Source organism: Simochromis diagramma, unplaced genomic scaffold, assembly GCF_900408965.1.
Source record: "Simochromis diagramma unplaced genomic scaffold, fSimDia1.1 OVJJ01000753.1, whole genome shotgun sequence".
Lineage (NCBI taxonomy): Eukaryota > Metazoa > Chordata > Actinopteri > Cichliformes > Cichlidae > Simochromis > Simochromis diagramma.
Genome location: NW_024387523.1, coordinates 9,641,679 through 9,665,940, shown reverse-complemented (window position 1 = coordinate 9,665,940; position 24,262 = coordinate 9,641,679). Strand labels below are relative to the sequence as shown.

The 24,262-nt window shown below is 41.8% G+C and overlaps 1 protein-coding gene across 3 annotated transcripts; it reads right to left on the bottom strand.

Moving 5' to 3' along the window:
• grhl2b (grainyhead-like transcription factor 2b) lies at window positions 1–20,016 on the bottom strand. 3 transcript variants are annotated; one of them, XM_040021041.1, is made up of 16 exons: window positions 19,643–20,016; window positions 17,784–17,955; window positions 16,953–17,020; window positions 15,260–15,632; window positions 14,590–14,648; window positions 14,295–14,451; window positions 13,406–13,517; window positions 9,581–9,675; window positions 5,827–5,985; window positions 4,915–4,972; window positions 4,599–4,738; window positions 2,384–2,421; window positions 2,134–2,225; window positions 1,265–1,371; window positions 1,091–1,155; window positions 1–1,001 (listed from the first exon to the last, which is right to left on the bottom strand). In XM_040021041.1, the coding sequence occupies exons 1-16, from the start codon at window positions 19,660–19,662 to the stop codon at window positions 887–889; spliced, it is 1,830 nt and encodes a 609-aa protein (XP_039876975.1). In that variant the 5' UTR covers window positions 19,663–20,016; the 3' UTR covers window positions 1–886. The 3 variants fall into 3 exon arrangements, with proteins under 3 accessions (XP_039876975.1, XP_039876977.1, XP_039876978.1); XM_040021043.1 differs by having other exon boundaries at window positions 1,286–1,371; window positions 19,643–20,015; XM_040021044.1 differs by lacking the exon at window positions 19,643–20,016 and adding an exon at window positions 19,352–19,636.
• Window positions 20,017–24,262: the final 4,246 nt, after the last annotated feature.

Here is a 24,262-nt window from a genome sequence, read left to right as displayed (position 1 = left end):
TTGTATATGTAATTTATTAGTTTGACGACCAGACTTTTCTATGTTTAGTCTAACAGTCTTTCCTTGTGTACTAGTGAGCATGCTATAGCATTTAACTCACAGACTCCTAATCACAGTTTTGCCAAAAAATGATATCGCCATACCTTTATTAATTTTTCAACACAACCAAACACTTGAGTTTCCAACAACAACAGCATATCGCTTGTCTCCAGTGAGATTGTTTTTAGTCTTCAAATGTTATTCTCATTTAGGACTAGAAATCATATTTATTTTGACCTGTAAATACTACAACACGGCTGAAATGAAGGGATATGACATTTTAAAACTTAACGAGTACTGTTAAAGAGTACTAGTTAAAAGTCACTAAAATGTAGCACTTGAAATTCTTGGATAAATTGCGAAATTTAAAATCTCATTAAAGCATTAATAAATAACATCTAACAAAAAAAAGGCCAGCATGCAAAGCTACTAAATTACTTGGGGTAAACTAAATCAAGCTGCAGCTAAATACAGTACATCAGGCATTTCACAAGTCTACTCCTGATGTGTTATTTGGCAACATAAAGTCTGTACAGAATGAGGATAAGCATACATATTCTTTTATACAAAACAAACATGCTGTGAAACTGGAGAATATGAATCTGTGGTCCATCATTTCACCCCAAACCAGTTCATAGGAACGTCCTTTCAACAAGACAATCAGGAAATGCAATTTGCTTCATAGTGTAACAGTGTGGGAGAGATATCACGTGTTTCCACGTTGACCTCAAAGCATCTGTACAGCTCCAGTGGACTGTCTCCAGTAATGCCAGTCAGCTTATCAACCAGTCACAGTGTCTCTTTTGATTTTTTCCCCCCACAGTCTCTTGAGTCAGTTAACAAGCTGTCAAATCTCCGTCAGCATGATCTTGAAGGCGTCTGCGTAGCTCTCGATGCTGAGGATGAAGGTGTCTTCGTTGGAGTAGTGCTCGATGATGTTATCGTCCATGTTCACCAGGATCCTGCCGCAAAAACAGCAAAAGTTTGATTTCGTGTGGAAAAAGTTCAAGCTCCAAGTTAGTTTCCTCTTCCTTTTGTTTGCCTCACTCACCCTTTCTTACTTTTCTTGTACACCTTGGCTATCCTCTCCGTCGGCACGCCATATTTCTCTGATATCTACCAATGAGAAAAAAAACCCAGAAAAGAAGCAAAAATAAAAAAGCAGCTTATGAACAGGCGCTCGGGCTGCAAACAAACTGTGCCTTTGACATTAGTTCCCACGTACAAACAGAGAGGCATCACTCACAGCATCCATCAGGCCTCTGAGCGTGGGAGACTTCAGCATCAGAGCGTCGAACACCTCGTCTGTCTCCTTTCTGACATACAGCAGCACTGCAGACAGGAGGGAGGAGAGCAGGCCACCTTTTAGTTTATATACATAATAATGTGCCTATGATTGGAGTGCACAGACGGAAGCACTTAGAGGTATTGTGTTTGTCAAACTAATCAGCAACCATTTATAAATCCTTTTACTACTTTTCATCTGATGTCAACAGTCCTTCGGGGCCACACAAACACATTTTGTTTTTGTGACATTTTACAGACTAAATAAGCGATCGGAAATCTGAAAAATGCAGTTTCATAACAGCCGGGAGGCTGCAAAAGGAGGTGGTGTGACTCAGTGAACCTCGCAAGGAATGAACTTTCAGTCTCACAGAAGAAGAAGAAGAAGTGCTTGGAAGAAATGGAAACGTAAGCATCTGTGAAGCTCCAGAACAGCTGCTAAATGTACCTCTATCTGCTAACATACAGAAGATTACCCGGTGAGACAAATCATAGATGCTTCTGAGAACGGTTTCATGTTGCTTATCCAAATAATCAGTTAAATCAAAATGATCGAATTGTTACTAAGCGTAAATAGTGCTGCTCGTGTTACGTATGATGGAAAATATCTGGATGGAAAAGGTTCTGGGCACGGTGTATCCCTTTCTCGGGCCTGATTTGTTATAAATTGCATCGTTAATCATTAGAAATGTCAAACTCTCTTGCGTATTTCCCTGCTCTCCTTCCTGGACTTTGTCATTTCTAGAAGGTCACTTAAAGAAGACAGAAGAGATGACGTCCAGGTGTAGGAGAAGGCGGCCGTGCTCGTACCTCTCTTGTGCGCCTCCTCTTTGATCTGCTTGTGAGGAGACGGGCACAGATCTTCATCTGACGACCTGAACATCCTCTTCACCACCACACTCCTGTAAACACAGAACAGCGTCAGGTCAAGCGCAAGCACGTCTTCTTTTTTCCATTGCGGTGATGTGCACTTCCCCTGCCTGAGGCTATCTTAAACTGCTTTCATTTGCATGACTTATATTTGTATGAAAACAGGAGTTTCGTGTTGACGCGTACTCACCCTTCTCTCTCAATCTCCTCTGTGTTGAAGGTAAACACCTGAAAAGGAAGCGTTAGGTATTAGTGGCAGAAATTAATCTTATTGAAAATATAAAAACACGCAGAAATAAATCTAAAAGTCTTTTCTATATTTCTGCACATATACGATTTACATGGCTCCTAAAAAAACAGTTAAGCAAATGAGATGAGAATGTTTTGCTCGGTTGTTTTTGGAGAAACTTCTCGAGTAGTACAGATTTCTGTTGGGGTATGTATGTGAACCTTCTAAGATGACTTCACCCCGTGTTCGAGGTGACTCATCAGGTGTAATGCTCAGAGTATATTTAACTCCACAATGTTGATGGATTTCTGAATATAAACTGGACATTTGAGGTCCTTACACAAGATTTCTACTGGATTAGGAACTTTTAGGACTTGGATAGCAGGGCTTAGCTCAAGCCGTGTTCGGTTTGGGAGGAGAACCTCTGACCAAGGAACTCCTAAACCCTGCCAAAAGTCCTCTGTGAAGAAGGAAGACTTTTACAATGGCAGAGGTTGCTGGGGAAGTTAAGAAGCTGCCCAGTAGCAAGGCACCAGGTTTGGATGAGATTCTAAAGGCAACAACTGGTGAACCATCTGGTTCTTATATAGCTTTTCTAAACCTGCTCATTCACACACGCCCTTCTTCTATCTAGGATTCACACAGATTCATATTCCGATGGATGCATTAGATTGAAGCAACCAGGGATCTAAACCACCAGCCTTCCAGTTAACAGATGACCTGCTCTACCTCCTGAGCTACGGCCACCCCAAATGATTTTCATGTGCAGGGAGGCTGGGCTGAGCCTTGGGGATAGGGTAAGGCTCTTGAAGGAGCCTGGAGTAGAACTGTTGATCCTCCAGGTCAAAATGAGTTTGTCGATATGCTTTGAGATTTTGGTTAGAATGCCTCTTGGGGGCCTCCCTTTCCAGGTTTTCTTGGAGGAAGGGGCCGTAACACTATTATACAGGGTGGTGTATCTTGCAGTAAATTTTAAAATCCATGCCGAATGTAAAGTTTTACATGCAAATGTGTAATGTGTCCCATTCCAGACACGCAGCATATGTCCAAACAATAGTCAAACTCATCTCGTGCAAGTATGTCTGGAGTCACGGCTGCTGTTCTGCTTCCCCAGCAAAGAGGACGTGTTTTGATCGTTACTGGTTAAATGGCTGAGGAATGAAAGCACTTTGAAATCGGATTATTCTTTTTGATACACCCTGTATATCTCGTCAACCCTGGGAATGCCCCAGGTTCCCCCAGGAAATACTGGGAAGTGTTGCTGGAGAAAAGGATGTCTGGAATACTGACTTTCAGGAAGCAGGTTAATTTTATTCTTCTTTGATTGTATAATTTATAATTATAATTTGCTTCTTATATTCATTGTTTCATCCTTCCGGGCACAGATCCAGCAAAATATGGAAGGATGTTGAATTCTTGCGTGTTTGGATTCAGTGTTTTCATTTCACCAAACACAATGCTTCTTATTTATACCCTTAAACTTTATTTTGGGCTCCTCTGGCCAAGAGCAGATGGACAGCAGTAGCGTTCTCTTGTAGCCTTCTTGTGCACACCTTTGTTTTTCAGTCTTGTGCTACAGCTTTTACACATCTGGAGTGATTTTTATGAACCCACCGAGTCTTTATTTGTGTCTGACTGTATATTGATGGAGTTAAAACTCCTCAGAGACGCTTCAGTAACCTTTTCCAGCCGTAGAAGCAACAAAAACGCTTTTTCATAGGTCTTGTTTGCTCATGCCACGATACACTTCCTCCACAATATTAAAAAGATCAGACCTTGATCCTTGCTCGCTATATAAAAACATGGTATCACTTCACACCCAATTCTCATTTCACCTGCTAATCCTCAAGGTTCACATACTTTCACCACTCACAGATAATATTAATGACTGAACATTTTCATATATTTTCATCTCTTTTGTTTAATTCTGCCAAAGACAGACTCGAGGTAAGCTTCCTCTCAGCCTGTAGGCTCTGCAGGCACGCCATTATTTGTTCCTTTTATCCAGTTTTCTTAATAGGTCTTTGTTTATCCCATTGTGTTTCCTCTTTCATGTTGCCACCTACTGAGTTGGGGCTCTCTTTATCTACTCTAAGGACATGTGTGAAATTCAGATATTTTGGGTTACATTTTTGCAAAAATACAAAGTTTGCTTGAAAAAGAAGAGGTGACCTACCTGTCCGGCTCTCTGCAGGTTTCCAAAGTGAACATCGGGGATGAAGAGCACGGGCTGGGCATCCAAGTCGGTCATGGTCTTGAAATAGGTGGTGTCGGACTTCTTGGTGGCACTTATCACCCCGACGCCTCCGTCTTTCCCTGGAGATAAGTCCAAATGAAAAAAGCAGAATATGAATAGCAAAAATTATTACTTATGAAGGGGAGATATATTCACAGTGATTTGCAAACCTCAAACTGAACCCTGGAGCTATAATTTTCTCTGATTATTTTTTCATTTTCATTCAAAACTAAATTATTTCTCACTCGGCTCGTACCTTTCGACTTCTTGCGTAACAGTTTTCTCTCCTCATCCCTTATTTTCCTCTCAGCTCCCTGGAAACAAAAAGAAAAGAGACATCAGTTTGTGTATACGAACAAGCCTCAGAAAAAAAACACATCTGTGTGTGTGTGTGTGTGTGTGTAAGCTTCATTTTGTGCAGAGGATGCATAAACTGACCACTAGAGGGAGGACTGATGTCATGATATAACTGCCTCACTGCAGCTACCTGTCTGAATATTTTACAGTGAGTGCGCCTCTTACTGGTAACTCCCAGCAGCTCAGAACACACAAGTAACTTCAGCTTAATGACTTCACGTCAATGCCACATGAACTGAGACAAAACCAGACAGCAGTTAAACTCACAGTAGCGTATTTCTGTTCAAGCTTCTGAATTTAGTTCACTGTTTGAGCTGTTATGTAATCTGTACAGAAAATGAAGGCACGAACTTCATTTATAGTCCTTTAAACTACAACTTCTTTAAGTCACAGATTTTAGGCGCCTTTAATTATTAAAGAAACAGCTCACAACAAAGATTAATGAGGGTTTTTTTTAAGTAAACAGGTCACAGTTCATGAAAAGAGTTTTTGAGGGTATTTATTGTCACCCTGAGTAACACAAGGCAAGTGCATTTTTATATCCATTGTATTCAAGAAAAGGCAGACACCTGATATCTCCATAACTGGGCAACTCACACCAAAACAATCTAGATGGACAAAAACGGCATTATAGGCCAGAGGGTAAACATGCACATGTGCGATTGGAATGGGCTGTCCCTTTAAAATCTCTCCTGAGAAATGAAGGAGTCAAGAAAATAAGAATAATCAAACTTACTAAACAAATAAGGCGCATTTGGTTCTGGCTAAAGGACTCCACATATAAAGAAATACAGAAGAAGTGATCTATCACCTTGTCACAGAAGACCTTGATCTGTGAGTAGGCCCTGTGCAGCGGCCTGTTGCTGCGGTTGTTGTAGCTATAAGTGTCAATCTGGATCATCAGAGGAAGACCCTTCACCCCCTTCTGAGACGAGAAGTCTGTGCTCAGGCAGTTCACTGTGATGAAGATCTTCAGGGACACAGAACAAGGAAGGAGAGGTGGAAATGTTAAAATACTTTAACTCTGCAATTTAGGAATAAAAGTACACTCAGTCCTCACTTTTTTAGATACGCTGCTCTTTAACGCAGATATCCAGTCGGCCAATCACATTGCAGCAACTCAGTTCATTTATGCATGCAGACATGGTCAAGACAACCAGCATCAGACAGCTGTCAGACAGTATTTCAGAAACGGATTTACTGGGATTTTCCCACACAATCATCTCTAGGCTTCACAGGATGGCATCACGAGCTTGAATAACTAACTTTACAACCAAGGTATGCAGAAGAGCATCTCTGAATGGGCTACAGCAGCAGAAGACCACACTGGGTGACACTTCTGTCAGCTCAGAACAGAAAATTTAGGCTGACCAAAATTGTACTCTGGAAGATTGGAAGAATGTCGCCCGGTCTGATGAGTCTCAACTTCTGCTGCAACTTTTAGATGGTGGAGTCAGAATTTGACATAAACAACATGAAACCTTGGATCCATCGTGTCTTGCATCAATGATTTAGGCTGCTTGTAGGTGTAATGGTGTGGGGAAATTTTCTTGGCACACTTTGGGCCCCTTAGTACCAATTGAGTATCATTTAAACACAATGTACCCATCTTCTAATTGCTGCTTCCAGAAGTATAACACGCAAAATCTCAGATCACCCCAATGAGTTCAGATGTACTCTGATGGCCTCCACAGCCATCACATCTCAATTCCACAGAGCACCTTTGGGATGTTGTGAAAGGAGAGATTCACATCACGGACGTGCAGCCAGCAAACGTGCAGCAACTGTGTGATGCTATCATTTCAATATGAATCTAAATCTCTGAGGAATGTTTCCAGCACCTTGTTAGAGTCTGTCCATATTTAAATCCCAAAGCGAGCCAGTATGTTTTAATTTTAAAACTCAAATGTTCGGCATACATAGTTTTGTCAGCTCTGAAACACCTTTAGTTAGCCAGTGGGAGCCTTTCCCCCCCTTTTTTTGACAGACACTTGGCTGTTAAGTGTCTAACAAACAAAATTCCTTTCCCCTGCGTTTTCTTCTCAGCAGATAAAAATCAAAAGTACAGAGATAACAGATCAGTGAGAAACTGTTTTCTTTTTCATGTGGTGGTGTTCCCATCAGTTAGAAAATAAAACTCTGTTATGTTTCTGCTTTTCTTGTTCGTCAAGCCTCGGCACACATCGCCATCAATCTTTGGTCTGTGTTATAAATGTGCAGTACAACAAAAGCCAAGGAGGTTGGTCATTAACTTGAACCATAAAAACTCCATTATCTACAGCAGCCAAGAGGAAAGCCTGTGGAGAAGAGGCAGGGTCAATGCTAAAGCGCCATTCTTTTATTATTCTCTGCTCTGCAGTACTTCTCTCACTTTTATTTTCTCTGATTTTTCTATTTAAACACCAAAGCTACAACCGTTAACTGCACCACCCATTTATAAATGCATGGCAGAGCAAGGTGAGCCGCTAAAAAGAAAAGAAAAAGATTGATAAAGATCGAGTAACTGTTTCTCAACAGCACCCTGTTGGAAGACTACCAGCTTAAATCCTTGAGATGTACTTTAGTGACATGTGGGAAGATTACTCGGCCTCATAAAATGAAAATAAAATATTACATGGGAACTTATGCTGTGCACTCTCTCTGGTTTCTACTTATGAAGCAATAAACTCCATTAAAAGTTTAAAATAATAAATAAATATAATAAAAATAATCAAGTACTTGTGCAAAGGGCTAACAAAAAAATCTCCCATTTCTCTCAGAGTAGTTTGTTTGTCTTCCCGTACAATAATAACTTTTCTCTCTAGACAGATGGGCTCTTGTGTCTAAATATTATGTAGCATTGGTCCATTTTTATGCTCGGGCGGGTCAAATCCTGCTGTTTTAACAAAGCTGTGTCTCTCTGATAGACACAAGGTGTTTTTAGGCTTCAGTGCCGTGACCCACGGGCATTAGAAAATAGTGAAACAGGTATGTTACTCTCAACTCATTACAAGGTGGTGCTTGCAAACGTCCCTGGCTGTCACTGGGCAGGCATCATTTTTCAGTCTGCAGGGATAATGGTGTAAACAACCATATTGTAACCCAAACCACAACCTCTTCTTAAACCTAACCAAGGAGTTTTTGGTATCTGCACCTAACCTGTCACTAAAAGCAAAGGTTAAACTGAATGGAAACAAATAGAAATAAATCTCCCAAAACTGGGACAAAAACTGTGATTTCTTGGTGACAGAACTGTGACTTCTGAATGCAGCTCAACAAAAGAAAGCCAGTAACTCTTAATATTCGATATTTTCCACTGCTGATGAGTCAAATCAACAATGTCAAAGGACATGCTGACATGGGCACACTATTTAAACGTTGCATCTGCAAGCCACTTTGCAACCCACCATCACCTAAGCCCCTCTTTTTTCTGCTGTGTCTGATGTCGCAACTGTTGTTCTGGGTTTTGCAGCTGTTTTGATCTCTTTAGGCTTCACACAATAGAACAGTATAACAGTTGTAATCTTCCTTTGACTAAAGCGGCCCCTGATATAAGTTTTTCTTCAAATAAAAAGCACTTAAAGCAGGAACCTCTGTTTCAGGCGTGCACACCATATCATTTGCGCTTTACTCTGAAAATAGTTCTATTGTGTTTAATTGAGGCTCAGCCTCTGGGTGTTGTGTTCTTCTTTATTGCCTTACATCTTATTCATTTGACAAGCAGTGTTTTTCAACTTGCTATCAGGCATATCAGGCGTGTAAAAACATATCATGGAAGTGAAAAAGACTCTGTCTCTTTAAAGTCCTCCTGGTTTTCTTTTAGTCCTGACAGAGAAGAGCAAATACACTAAACTAGCAGGGCAGTACACCTGTTTCCGTGGTTCAACATGCATACGTTCAGGCTCAACAGTTGTGCAGATTCAGAGAGGCAAAAAGAGTGACAGAAGGAAAGAAAGACAGAAAAAGATGAACAGACAGAGCAAATATTTATCTAGAGAAGTGAGCTTGCATTTTCTCCAGCACTGTCTTTGTCCCCAGGCTGCTATTACAATGAAAGAGGCACACAACACGGAGTGATTCACACAGTCGCTGGTGCTCACACAGAAATGAGGGCAAAACAAACAACAGAGGGTGGGGACGGAGACTAGCGTGTGTGTTGGCCCTTGGGGGCACTCTGGAGTTCAAACACCGGCGGGGCTCCGTTTAAGGAGTGGCCACAAAGGAGGACAAACAGAGCAAAGCTACGCAACACTGCCCGGCAGTTTTATGACATGCAGTCAAAACCACTCCGATCACAGCGGCAGAAACCATTTGCCAACGTTTTAGGAATCAATTGTTGATTTCAAAATGAGCGCAAGAGCGTTAGTGATGCCTACGGGTCAGGCAGGTGCTTGCATCACATTCGAAAGTGCTTTTGTTTGCCAACAACTGAATCAGCTCAAAAAACCTGTCCCACTGCTTTTTCTTATTTCCAACACGCCTCCAGCAAGAGTAAATACTATGGAGTTTCTGGGAAAATTACAATGACATTTATTTCCTACACACACACACACACACACACACACCCAGCCGTAATAAATTTGTACCTTGGCCTCTTCGTTCACATCCCAGGTGAAGGAGATGGCGTTGTAGGCGATTTCTTCAATGTTGCTGATCGTGTTGAAGCTCTCCTTGTAATCAGCTGTGGGGACACAAGGGGACACGGTTCATTTCAAGTATGAGTTCTTCAGCAAACAGTCATACCGCCCCTCAAACCGGTCAATAAAAGCAGGTAGCTATTGTTATTTAAGATAAGCAATGAAATGACACGCTTCACTTTTGTGAGATAAAGCCTTATCGGCAAGAGCAAACAGAGTCTCGGGCTTCAAAGGCAGCAGGAGGAAACACAGAAGACTATTGGCCGCAGAGGACCACATTAAAAGCCAGTCAGATGAGTGCATCAGATTCATATTGTTGACCTCAGACTTACAAACAGGATGGACTTGCAGGGCTGTGGTATGCTGGCATAATGACTCATATGTGGCCCGGGATTTTATTTCAATGTAAAGAGTGAATCATGACTATCATTACTGTAAGAATGAATTTACGTCTGTCTATTTTAGCAAAGAGATTTCATGCTTCCCTTCATTTTGAGGATTTAGACTGTAAAACTGTGGAGAGACTTGTGCTCATGTGGCCCATTTCCAAAGGTTTATATCGTTATTCGGAAGGAACGCCACAAATATGCAGATAATGAAGAAAGCATCGCCTGCCACGCAATTTTTTGCCACTAAGTAAAGTATAGAATGGCGCCATCCATCATCTCCAAGAAATAGCCTTGGAATAAAAATCTTCGTGTGGGAGGATGAGATCCAATTGTGATCAGTTCAATGCCCCCCGCCCCCTCTGTCAGTGACTGCTCATCTCCTCCCTCAACCTAACCACCGTTACAGCAATACTTCCTGCTTTCTGAACAGGTGCACAAAGCTGCAAGGCGAGCAGCAACATGCCTGTCTGCTAACAACCCACTTTAAATAGGCCCATTCAAATGATCCATTCTGTGACGCTGCCCAGGGGCACGACGGATCCCGCCTCATCCCCACTAACCCCCACGACTCGCTATTCACCTCAGATCACCGAATATCTTCGAGTTACCGCCGCGCAGTCTGAGCTAGCTGAAGCTGCGGGGACGACGGCCCGTCCTCGATCGCTGGCCTGGTTTGTCAGCATGATCTTTAACGAATGTATACTTTTTGAAAGATGAGCGTGTCCGTGTGCAGATAATATCTCTCTGTTGATACATGATAACGATCTTTGTATCATATATGCGCACCTAAAAACAGAAACTCATTACACTAGCAAATGCCAAACAGGGTGTCAAAGAATTGCAGGCTGAAAAAGCTGCCACACTTCCTCCAAACAGACGCACACATGCGATTACATGAAACCAGCAATAAAATACCTTTAATCTCCAAGTAATCATGTTAATGCTGAGATGAATTCAAGTTCTTGCTTTGCAGTTATTTGAAGACTATTTATGTATTTGGATAATAAAATGTGCCATATAATCTTACTCTTTCTCTTAACTGTGACAGTTAATGCTTAACTGTGTTTTCCTATGTGTCTATGAAGGGACCAGGAAAGCAGACAGCTACATTTGGTGCACCTGGGCAAATCAGTCCTGGATGACAGAAACTCTTATGTTGGCTCATTAACACCTAAATTAGAATGCTTTCCCTTTAGTTAACAGCAGTAGCACAGTGGCTCTCGATCCCTTTAGAAGTACAGTTCAGCATTTTGAGAAATGTTGTTATTAGATGCCTCATATCACTTTCAAATCCGTGGTCACAGTCAGGAAACAGGAGGCTCTGTTTATCATCAAGACTACTATACTTTCTGTCTGTCCTGAATACACAGTAAACCAAACAAACACGACTAAAAGTCAATAATGGATCTTCCACAGGGCTTTAGGAAAACATTTAATGCCAAGATACTGAATCCTGAGTTGGCCCATGTGAATCCTAGAAAGTGCTTTGAGTGCTCAACTCAGTTGCTGCCTCTGCAAACTGCTTTGCAACCCATCCTCCATCCTAGCTCCTTGTCCTCACGCTATAACCAAGTTGCTGTGCATACTTTTATCTCGGAAATCAGATGTCACTCCTGACCTTTGTGGGTCCAGACTTTATTTTGCTCTTGAGCTCCATGTGTATTTGTGACACACTAAATAAGCAAGCCACAAATACAGAGCAGTGGTTGCACAGATTTCTAGTTTTACAGTTTTACTAATGTCAACATGCATTTGGATTGTGAAGTTGGAGTTGCTGGGGTTTCTCCAACTTCCTGAGTTGGAAATCTGACTTGATGGGTGTTCCAGTTGAAAATTCTGATTTGGAAGTTGGGATTTACCACTTCAAATTGAATTCTACTGTAGCTGCAACCTTCAAACCTTCTTTGCAAAGTAAAGTTTTTAACCCAAGCTTTTCAGGAGGAAGCGTGCACGTCATTACGTAATAAAAAGCAAGGTGGATGTAAAGGAAAAAAGTGGAAAAGGTTATTTATTCCACACATAACTACAACTACAAACCAAGCCTCCAGTTGAACTCTTGGTTATATGTTTATCTTACTATTATACCTTAAACAACTGTCAGAAAACTGTTGCTCCACATCGTGCTTACTTGCCTAACTTAATCTAGGCATGCGGGGCCGGCCCAACCACACAGACCAACAGACAGACAAACAGAACAGACTCACAAAACCAGGGAGAAAAAATGGAGCACAACATTTACAAAATCAGCTTAAAAAATCAAGAACAAACATTAAAAACACAACAAGTTAAAGCTCATAACATATTATTTAAATGTGACTTAATATATTCAAGCTAAATATTGGCCTGAATTCTCTATGACTACAACAGCAGCATTAATCATATATCTTTTGTCTCTGATTAGAGCCTACTTTCACTAAAGTGGTCCTGACACAACTGTCTTTGAAAATGTTCAGTTCTTCCAGTGGATCTACCCATCCGAGAGCAAACTGACCAATATTTTCTTGACTAAAAATGAAAGAAGTCCAAAATGTTAACGGGTTTGGCATCCTCTGGATCGTCTCTCCCGGCAGATGTAAAGATGTGTATGAATTGTAGGCTGATTGGGACTTGTCTCGGGTTGTATAAATATAAGAATTAAGATGAAGATCTAAACTGGGGAAGAATTACTTCCAACAGACCACGACCAGCTAAGGTAACAGTGTGGCTAGCATTCCTCTCCTTGTCCTGACAAGCTGCCTATGTCTGTGTGTGCTTCTCCCATCGAATTCTCCCACATACCTCTACATCTCCGCTCTCCGAGCAGGCCCTAGCTTGTCAAAAGGCAAACCGCCTACTCGCTTCTCACACACACTCATTCAACAAGGCGTAGAAAAAGACGGTTCAAATTCAAATGCATCAACTGAAAATCGACGGCAGACAAAAGGTCAAAAGTGTGACGATTACGAGTCTTCAGATGAGAACGCGTTTACCCGTGGGAAACGCTGTGAGACGGAGTTTCACAACTTCAAGTTGAACCCTGCTGTGGATTATTGTTTTTCTCTCTTTTCACAATTATTTCTGCTCAGTCTCCCAGGTAATGTGAAAGAGATTAGAGGATTTAAGTGGTGGGTCTCAGCCATACGTAGACATTAGGAGACTCAGGTGTGTGTGCGTGTGCGACGGCCCAGCCTCTTGTCTGATGGTGGGCAGCTGTACGGCCACAGACAGACATCTGGGTGGAGGCTTGTTTGCTCTCAGTTTAGCAATGCTGTGTTTATTGGTTAAGCACATTCCAGCATAAATGTGTCATCTTGTCCTTTGCTTTGTGCGTTTTCATTCACTCATCTGTTCAACATGGGAAGGAACATGAAGACAAAAAGATGGAGGGAGGCAGTGAAAGTCTCACCGATGTCCAGGACTCGCTGTTTGGCCGTGTGCTGCCGGGAGTGCCAGTACTTCCAGTATTTAAGCTGCTCGTCTCGGTTCTTATCCTCACTGAACACCACCATGATCACACTCTGAGGAGGGAGACGAGACAGAAAACAAAACGTTAACACGACTTATGAGTCAGACAACACCAGTCCTATCTGACATTCATTTTTATATTACAGCTTGGCTTTTATTTGTAACTTTGGACTCAGATTATCTCCAGAGAGTTGCATCAATATAACAACAAAAAGGGGATGATCACCTCAAAATTTACCCAAGTTTTAATAAACTCTGTCTGAGTGATTAGGGTTAACTGTTTCCTGCTTATCCTAGCCAAACTGCTCACATCATAATGGCCAAGCTATGAAAAAAAAATCACATTTTATGAAGTTAAAGGCACATATTTTGCTATTTCACAGCTTCATACTGGACTCTATCTTAATCTGAGAGTTTATCTGCACTTTCCATCTGCAGCCAGAGCCGGGCCTTGAGATGACTACATTAGCGATAATACTCTTATTGACACCACAAAGAGAAAATAGCAGAAAATCCACTTTAAAAGTGAACATTTGGAGGAGCTTGAAGCCTTTTAGCTCAAAGGGATTACTCCTGCATATGGTGACCTCATTTGGGAGTTTGGAAATGTGTAATACGATCAGCAGCCAATCACATAACATAAGGAAAAGAACAACAGATTCTCCTTAATTTCTTACCTTTGTTTTAGCTCTGTTTTTGATCTCCACATATTCTTCTGGGCAGTATCCAATTCATAACATCTGAGTTTATATTTTTTTATTTTAGCAATTTTACTTGCTACAGGTCATAATGCCGAAAGAGAGATTAAAGACGGATGTGGACATGCTCACCCGGACTTTACTGATGGGGTGTCGGAGGCGCTTGTTGGCGCTGAGCTCGTTGAGCGTCACAGCGTAGAACTGGCCTTTGTTCAGGTAGGTCATCGGCCCTTCGCCCTGCTTCTGACGCAGTGAGCGCGTGGCGTCCAGCGTGTACTGGAAGCTGTCGCTGTACACACAAACACATCGAGAGCCCTGTGACTGGAAATGACAATCGCACCGAAAGGCTCTTCTGGTTACAAAATGGTCTGCATGTGAACATTTACGCCACAGCCACTGTGATAACAGGTGGGCTTGAGTCACTTACATTCCCTCCTGATGAAATAAGAAGTCACCTGTGGCTAGAGAGGAAGGCGAGTGGTACTTCTGTTGAAAAGGCACAAAAACACAGAAAAAGAGGAAATTATTCAATATAAAGGCACATTTTAGAGGAACTGCTCAAACAATGCTGCAGGTGGAAAGACGTGAAGGTCCTGGTCAGCTGGAGACCTCCGAGCTACAGGGAGCACATCGGATGGACGAATGTAGTCCATCCATTTAACCTCTGAGTGATTCATATTTGTACATTTATCAGTCTCTGTCCAGCTGATACAGTTACAAATCATCAGCAGTCCTCTTGTGTTACATTTCCTGTTTTAGTGCCTGCTTTATTTCTCTTCCCGGCATGCCTTCTAGCACCTCATCATTCATGCAGCGGTGGTTTATAGGATTATAATAACAACACAGCAAAAAGAAGAAAAGAAGCAGACCTGATCCTGTCATTGCAATGCATTGTGGTCTACTGAGCAGCTTTGGACAGTTGCTATATTCACTGATTATCTTGTAGATTTACTGGCATCAACAGCACATAAACTGCAATGCCCAACAAGTTTAGCACCAACAGTGTGCTTTTTTTGTTCAGTGTTCCCTTAAAAAGAAGCCGATTCTATGTTTATCTTCATCAGTGTCTGTTCATGTCACGCTCTTTCCATTCTCACCGCGTCTCGTTCCTCTTCGTACGGACTGTCAGGCGGGCTCTGCTCGTCCTCTTTGGCGTACGAGTTGTGACTGACCGTGGTCACCTCATACGGACTCTGTTCGTAGATCACCCGCGCCGAGTCTTCTCCTTCCACCCTGTAGTGAGCCCCCCCTCCTGGCATGAAGACGGGCGCATATACTTCGGCCTTCACCACGGCAACAGCCGGAGAGCCTCCGTCCCCCGACCCCGTCGAGCCGCTGAACTGCTCCCGCTTGGTCTCCTGGTGCTCGGTGTTCAAGGACAGGTTGACGGGGACGGACTTGAGGACCTGAACGCGGTTGTCCACCATCTCCACCTCGCTTTGGCTGCTGGGGTTGTTCTGCAACATCGGCCTGAATAAAAACATGAAATTAATAGGATTACATGTGTTTCCTTGTGAAACGCACAAACTATTAGATAGTAAAATTATTGGGTGAGCTACATCTGGAGGTAAATGTCTGCTGCTCTCTTTACGGCCTCAACAAAAAATAACAAAAATAAAAAAAATAATCATAAGTAGCCCTAAAACTGATGTTCGTTTTAGTAAAAGAAAGGTTCCCTGTGGTGTCTTTTGTGTGGGTTTGATGTACGCTAAAGCAACAAATGGAATAAAACAGGTAAAACATGTATTCACTATAAATAGATATCTGTATATGAATATGCAAAATCTGTCTGCAGGAGGCAAAAGCTTTGGCACTTCAGGAAGCTTTTTGGTTTATGAACAATCAGGTTTTGGTTGCATGCAGGTAAAAAGCCTGCATGGAGGGCATAAAAGGCTAAGCATTTGATGAACTGCGATCTCAAGACCACTGATTATTATCTGATGATGTTTAATGCAGGTTTTTGTAATTTATATGAATACAGCAGTGACTTAGCCGATTCCCAGAAAAATCACATTGCGACTGTATTTTGTGCTTCTTTTCTTCAGGGGGTCGTTTTTTGGCTTAACTCTAATAAACATGGTTACAGAGGGTTAATGCAGGTCTTTAAAAAAGTCCCTTTTTCATATTTTAAGATGTAAAAATGCGTTCGCCACTAAAATACAACACATGCAAGTTTATGTAGAAGAAGAAAACTGCTTTCATTTAAAGGTTAGCACTAATTTGCAAGTCAGCGTTGAAGAGCTGAAAAATAATAATAAAATAAATGTAATGATGCTCTCAGGCACAGTTTCTCTAAACACTCACGCAGCATGTTGTCTAAATGGAAATGAGGCGATGTTTCCCTTTTTACAGATCAGTAAGTAGAAAACAGCAGTTTGCTCCCAGAGCCGGAGCGTATTATATCATCAAATCTTTTGTATTCTTCTTTTTTCCTCAGGGAGCGGGAGCCTTTCATTGGCTTCAGTCCAGTCTGGGCTTCTTTCTTTCAGTATCAGTGCTTGGAGTGAAACAAGACTCACTGATCTGTGATATTTTCACACGTTCATGCTCCTGGTGTTTGTCTCATATCACTGCGACCTTAGATTAGATGACTCGCTACTATTGTAACTGAAATCAATTTTTGAAGAAATGGCTTTTTGTATTAAACAGTTTTCATAGAACATCTTTTTAACTGCCTACTTTTATTGCACTGAGCGCCCTTGTTTGTTTCCACCTGCTGCTGCTGGAAACGTCGACCACCATGTCGGGCGTATTTTCGTGGTGTTTCGAACGAGGCGAGTGTTCACTGACCTCTTCTCCTGTTCCTCTGTAATTTCAGTGGCTTTGGAAAGTTGCAGAAGTCTCTTTTCTTTGGGCACCTACAGAGAAAAGGAGGACAGTCAAGTCACTCTCGGTCAAGCCTATAAGGGAGCTGTAGCTCCCAGTTTAGTGTCCCACATGCAACATGTCACCTGTTTACGTCAGACCTCTGTGCTGTGTAATGTTTCAGTCGGTTCAGTTAAAACAGTTGTCATTGTGGTCTGATTTAACTTATTTGACAAATCTAAATAGAAAGGAAATGCCCAAAATATGTTAATTAATATGCTGCTCTATTTTAATTTAAAAAAGATGTAATCATTTTCGCATATTTGAGTTTATCTCCTCTAAAGTAAAAGTAAAAAGTAAAGTGTGAGACACTGAAAAGCATACAGTCCCCTCGGACATTAGCATTGTTATTTTGTATTTATGCTTTAAAGTTGACCTGTCATGCTCATTTCTCGCTCTGTATTTCTGTCTTTGGACTTTGCTCAAGTGTCTTTACATGACAGCTGAAATTATCTTTATTTAGCTTTTTTAAATTATTATTTCATCTCCTTTCAGCCAGCTTTCCTCTGATTGGCTGCCCCTCACAAACAAAAAGCTCTGATCAGCAGGTGAGTGCCTGAGATGACCATATTGGGGATATCTGATCTCAGTGACATCATAAACGTCAATCAGTAGAAAAGCTGTGTTCAGAGCTTTTAGACAGGGCTTACTTGCACACACACCAAGTTCTATGTTGAATGTTTCATTAATGGTACAGATGCATGAAAGAATCAAAGGCGAAGGACAACAGGTGCTCTTTATGAGGGTTTTGGGCACCTTGTAGTAGTCGTAGAGCAGACCCAGGGCGTTGGCACTGTCCTCGTCTCCATTGATGCTCATCATCGCCTTGGTGGCGGCTGTCAGCGGGTTCTCCAGGTACGACCGCCACGCCTCATCCTCGCTGGTGTACGCCCTCCTCTCGTTGGGGACCACCACTACCAGACGTTTGCTTGAGAAGCACGGGGATTTAAACACTGTTTTACACATGTACAGGTTTTTTTTGGTAGGCGATCAAAAAAACATGACAACTGTTATTTTCCAGGCTGAACTGTGATGGATGAACTAATTAGCTAGAGCAGCGTTCACGCCTGTCTGTTTTTCTCTGTGTGTTTTCCTCTTTGCTCTTTAGGCTCACTTAAGATCAGATCAGAGACCAGTTAAATACACACAGTGTTGCCACAACATCTCTCTGAGCTCAGCCAATCACAGGAAAGGCTCCGAATGTGGCAACTTGCACAACGAAATGCTCCTGTCATGTCTGACAGTGGCCATTTTTCATTTGGCTTTCATGTTTGTGGCTTCAACGCACTTCTAGACATTTACACAGGAAATATTAATGAGGATTTTTTTCTTTCATAGATCTCTGTGTAAGTGTATGAAAGATCCACTTTCTCTATTTGTGCACTGCGACCAGTGATGCAAAACCTTTATACAGAAAATAAAGGGCAAAAGAGAAGCTCCACTGTGTCTTCCTTATACTGAATCACACAAAAAGGCACGATGGCATGCTTTCTTTACCCGGCTGCAAATAAATAATGCTCCTGCCTTTGGATCGAGCTTGTATTGTGAAAGAGGGTCGCCGGAAAGCAGACGTCTGAACGATGTTTAGGAGTTTTGGAGCTTTAATCTGCTGGGTTTGAGTAAATGTTAACGCTGTGTGTCAAAATAGAGGCAGACACCTGCTGCTTCCACTTATGCGGGAGACAGCAGCTCTGCAGGAAAACTGGAAAATCAACTATGGGCAGCCACACTTTGACAACCATATTTGTTGCAACATATACTTCTAATAGTGATGATAATGGATGAAATAATAATTGATTATCGTGTTAGGAATGATCTAACTAAATGAAATAAAGCATAAGATTATTATTAATGCAGTTAATCCTGTTATAACAATATTAGACACAATTACAATTTAAATTACACATAATTTGGAGAAAGCAGGACACCTGTAACATCTGGTCTGTATTATTAATATTATTATGATTGTTAAGGAAAAAATAACAATTTTAATTTTTAATTTTCAAGAGCAAAATCCTTCTGACTCTATTAAAATTTTAGCGCTGCAGTCCAAAGGTTGATTTCTTTAAAAGAATTGTTAATAAATAAAGGAGTTTGTATATCCCGTTAGAAAACAACAGAAGAGGCCAGCAGGCTTTACAAACTGTTCCCATTCACAAGCAGATCCAACACGCTCTCTAGGCCTTAAATAGGAGGAGGGAATGAAACGATGCAATGATATCCAAAAGCAGCACAAAAAAAGTATATTTTTTAGTTAAAGTGTTTAAAAATAACAGTCCTTGCACCCTGAAGGTTTTCCCATCAGTCAAAAATGGCGAATTCACCTCTAATGAAATCCACGGCGCCAAGCTTGTCAGCTTCTCCTCCAGGCCCTAGAACAGCTTCATATCTGTCATAAACAGTCCAAACGGAGCGAAACCGGTACGCGAGCCCCATTTTACACCCCCCCTTTTTTTTTTTTATTTTTTTAAAGTGTGTGTGTCCTAAACAAAGGTAATCCCGGGTTTAAAGCAGCTTCGTTTTAATAACAGACCCAAAAGAAAACACTTGAACAACTTTCTCCCCCCCGCATGTAGAAATCAGCAAAGATCCTCTCCTCTGGCTCGATCACTTACTTGTCTGTCTCCTGTGACATATTTAGCTTCCTCTACGATTCTTCCTTGTGAAACTGGACTTTCAAGTCGGAGCAGGTAATAGAGTGAGAGTGAGTTGCCAGAAGTTGGGCTACAGGTAAGTCGACTTTTTCTCGCCCCGCTTCTTTTCTCCCTGCCCCTCTCTCCCTCTCTCCTCTCTCTCTCCCTGTGTTTGTGTTTGGCTTGCCTCTCCTCCGCTCCTTCCACCTGGGCAGGTAAGGCAGCAGCCAATCCCTCTGCGTCTCTCTCGCTCACCTTAAACGTAGATTACGGTGACAAACATCAGCGTGTCATACTTAGCGCATTGCGATATTTGCCATGACTCTCTTTTAATGGCAGCCGGTCAACTTTGTGGCTCTGAATTCTTTCACAGTGGAACAATTGAGGCTGAGGGCGAGTCTGCCCGCTGATTGGCTGCTGTCGAGGGGAGAGGAGATCCGATTGGCTGCTGGGGGCAGGTAGAGGCCCACCTTACCTGCGAGCGAAGCAAAGACGCCGCAGTGACACAGAAAACGAAGACACACAGGAAACAGATTAGACTTACGGATTTTTAGGCTTCAGATATGATTTGATTTGATTCTGTTATGATTGATTATGTTTGAAACAGGAGGACTCGAGGCGTGACTGCACAGCCTCGAACTGGCCACTCACTGCCTCAGGCTGTCTTTCATTCCCCCATCGGCTGATTTTACTTCTGACCCCTCAGATTTCAATAGTGACTCGTGTGTGTGTGTGTTCCAGGTAATCTCAGAGCAGAGCAGGCAGGAGCCCTGTCAGGGAGGAGCCCTGTCATTAGCTGACACAATGCCATTGTCCCCTTAATGAAGCTATTGTATAAGGAGATCCCAGTGTTTAGGAATACCCTGCCAGAGCAAACAGTGTGTGTGTGTGTCTCTCTCTGTGTGTGTGTGTCATACAATGACTGTGGAAGTGGTCAGGTGGGGTGCAAACAATCTGTAATTGCTGAATATAAAACTTCATTTTTCTTTTTTTAAGACGGTTGATGGACACAAGTGTCCATTCACAGAGCAGAGACACAGCAAATAAAACTATACTATATATACTCAGTATATAAACAATATGTCGAAACAAAAACAGGATAAGTGGTAGGAGTACAATTGTGATATATGTTATTTTTGAAAGCTGAATAAATGGTAAAATAGTTTAAGATTTTAAACAGATAAGGCTGTAAACCGATTTACAGCTTCTTCTATTTTTAGGTTATGACCCCCTGGACATGAGTTTTAATGTGTAATGCATTAATGAATTTAATACCATGAAGTCTAAGTAAAAGAGAATGATGACAGGTAATCTAACCCCATACTATAAGAATATCTCATTTCTATCTTTCTCCCAAGTCCTGAGTGTCAGAGAGTCAAACATATGAACCCAGCTGACATGCATCAAAAATGATTTCCTTTTATTTGCACCCCCCCCCCCCCCCCCGCCCCTTTTTCTTAGCTTTTCTTAGCTCTTACAGAGTTACTGAGTTACAAAGACTGTAACACATGTTCACAGTAGCCTCACCATAATTTGCTTTTACAACAAAAAAAAATGAGTATAATTTAATTTACATTGTTACATCTTTTTGTATGTTTTTAGTCGCAGGATTGAGAAGTGTTTTATTTAAAATGTGCATATTTACCCACAAAAAATGCAGTGCTGTGCACAGTCAAAATCTGTAAAAATACAGTTCAGTGCACCAGTTTGAAGCATTTTTATCCATGCTACTTTTTTACTGTTAATTTTCCTGTGTTTTTTTAACCTCTCATTGAGTTATATCATTTACCATTTTGGGAAATTTCCATAAAAATTGGCAATAAACTGGGAGACAATGACTCTGTGCTGAGTGTTGCTCATATACAGGGAGTGCAGAATTATTAGGCAAGTTGTATTTTTGAGGAATAATTTTATTATTGAACAACAACCATGTTCTCAATGAACCCAAAAAACTCATTAATATCAAAGCTGAATGTTTTTGGAAGTAGTTTTTAGTTTGTTTTTAGTTTTAGCTATTTTAGGGGGATATCTGTGTGTGCAGGTGACTATTACTGTGCATAATTATTAGGCAACTTAACAAAAAACAAATATATACCCATTTCAATTATTTATTTTTACCAGTGAAACCAATATAACATCTCCACATTCACAAATATACATTTCTGACATTCAAAAACAAAACAAAAACAAATCAGCGACCAATATAGCCACCTTTCTTTGCAAGGACACTCAAAAGCCTGCCATCCATGGATTCTGTCAGTGTTTTGATCTGTTCACCATCAACATTGCGTGCAGCAGCAACCACAGCCTCCCAGACACTGTTCAGAGAGGTGTACTGTTTTCCCTCCTTGTAAATCTCACATTTGATGATGGACCACAGGTTCTCAATGGGGTTCAGATCAGGTGAACAAGGAGGCCATGTCATTAGTTTTTCTTCTTTTATACCCTTTCTTGCCAGCCACGCTGTGGAGTACTTGGACGCGTGTGATGGAGCATTGTCCTGCATGAAAATCATGTTTTTCTTGAAGGATGCAGACTTCTTCCTGTACCACTGCTTGAAGAAGGTGTCTTCCAGAAACTGGCAGTAGGACTGGGAGTTGAGCTTGACTCCATCCTCAACCCGAAAAGGCCCCACAAGCTCATCTTTGATGATACCAGCCCAAACCAGTACTCCACCTCCACCTTGCTGGCGTCTGAGTCGGACTGGAGCTCTCTGCCCTTTACCAATCCAGCCACGGGCCCATCCATCTGGCCCATCAAGACTCACTCTCATTTCATCAGTCCATAAAACCTTAGAAAAACCAGTCTTGAGATATTTCTTGGCCCAGTCTTGACGTTTCAGCTTGTGTGTCTTGTTCAGTGGTGGTCGTCTTTCAGCCTTTCTTACCTTGGCCATGTCTCTGAGTATTGCACACCTTGTGCTTTTGGGCACTCCAGTGATGTTGCAGCTCTGAAATATGGCCAAACTGGTGGCAAGTGGCATCTTGGCAGCTGCACGCTTGACTTTTCTCAGTTCATGGGCAGTTATTTTGCGCCTTGGTTTTTCCACACGCTTCTTGCGACCCTGTTGACTATTTTGAATGAAACGCTTGATTGTTCGATGATAACGCTTCAGAAGCTTTGCAATTTTGAGACTGCTGCATCCCTCTGCAAGATATTTCACTATTTTTGACTTTTCTGAGCCTGTCAAGTCCTTCTTTTGACCCATTTTGCCAAAGGAAAGGACGTTGCCTAATAATTATGCACACCTGATATAGGGTGTTGATGTCATTAGACCACACCCCTTCTCATTACAGAGTTGCACATCACCTAATATGCTTAATTGGTAGTAGGCTTTCGAGCCTATACAGCTTGGAGTAAGACAACATGCATGAAGAGGATGATGTGGACAAAATACTCATTTGCCTAATAATTCTGCACTCCCTGTATAAGGAAAATCCCAGTAGACCTGTGATTCTGTTTAATCTGCATTACTGATACAGCTTAAAGTATAAAACTCCTTTATTTTGCTCAAAGAGAAGTTTAAAGGAAGGACCTGTATATCTATATGTTATTATAGAGTATTAGTGGTATAAATATTTAAGTAAGCGTATAAAAAGTGAAATTCTTCTGCTGCCTTTGTTTTCTCCTTTGCATTTCAGGGGGAAACAAACCACGTTTCATCTCCTCCGAACCCGAGCAGTTGTCTAAGTCTGCACCTGAGTTATGTTGAAGCTTGAGAAACGGCTGGGGAGACGTTTCCAAACTGGTTTGATGGAAGTGTTTGCATGACAACATGCCAGCCTTTTGCTTATGAATGCTTTCGGGCGCCTTTATATGGAAATCCAAAAATTACGTTTCAGATTCAGTTAAACCGTCAGCAGTGTGTGTGCGTGCATGTGTGTTCCTGTTTGTGTGTCTGAGGATGCGTGTGTTTGCGTGCCCTGTTGGTGATTACTATCCTCCCTTGTCTAATTTGTTTTACAGAGCACCTGGGCCTTGGCTGAGCTCTCTCTGTGTACGTGTGTGTGTAAATGGGACTGCTAGATAAATACAGGTGGGGTCCCTTTCTTCTGACAACACACAGACTGAGTGAAAGAGCAACAGAGAGACAAAAGAAGGAAATAAAAATGTTCTATTCAGCTCTGTTGCCTACCTCCTTCCAGCTTTATTGCTGCATTTTAAGATGCATGTGATTAGAGAAGAAATAGATTCAACAACACCAGAGAGGTGCAAAATTACAGCGAGGGCTGTTACATTACACAAGAGCGGCTTTTACCTAAATGCACCCAAGTCTGTGTTGACTCATAATCCATGCACGACTCATTAACGCTGCACAGAAAACAGAGTGAGATCAAAATAATGGTTGTACATGAGCTTTTCTCTTATCTTTACCTTCCCCTACATGACTCCCGCCTGCAGGAATCTCAGCCATGGGGCGAGATGACAGCTGAAATCGTGCGAGGGCTAACGTACAAGCTGCCACAAGCAGGCCAAAGCAAGACTGGAAAGTCAGGGGCCACGAGCCACCACATACTTTTCGTGTGTGTTTGTGTTTGTTTGTGTGTGTGTGTGTGTGTGTGTGTGTGTGTGTGTGTGTGTGTGTGTGTGTGTGTGTCCAAC

What these genes read in the sequence shown, in the direction of transcription:
- grhl2b (XM_040021041.1), bottom strand. Translation starts at nt 19,662, where the DNA reads ATGTCACAGGAGACAGACAA. An exon ending in TGAGTGATGCCTCTCTGTTT is followed by an intron (nt 1,156 to 1,264) that starts GTACGTGGGAAC and finishes TCTCATTGGTAG; the next exon opens with ATATCAGAGAAATATGGCGT. An exon ending in TACAAGAAAAGTAAGAAAGG is followed by an intron (nt 1,002 to 1,090) that starts GTGAGTGAGGCA and finishes TTTTTGCGGCAG; the next exon opens with GATCCTGGTGAACATGGACG.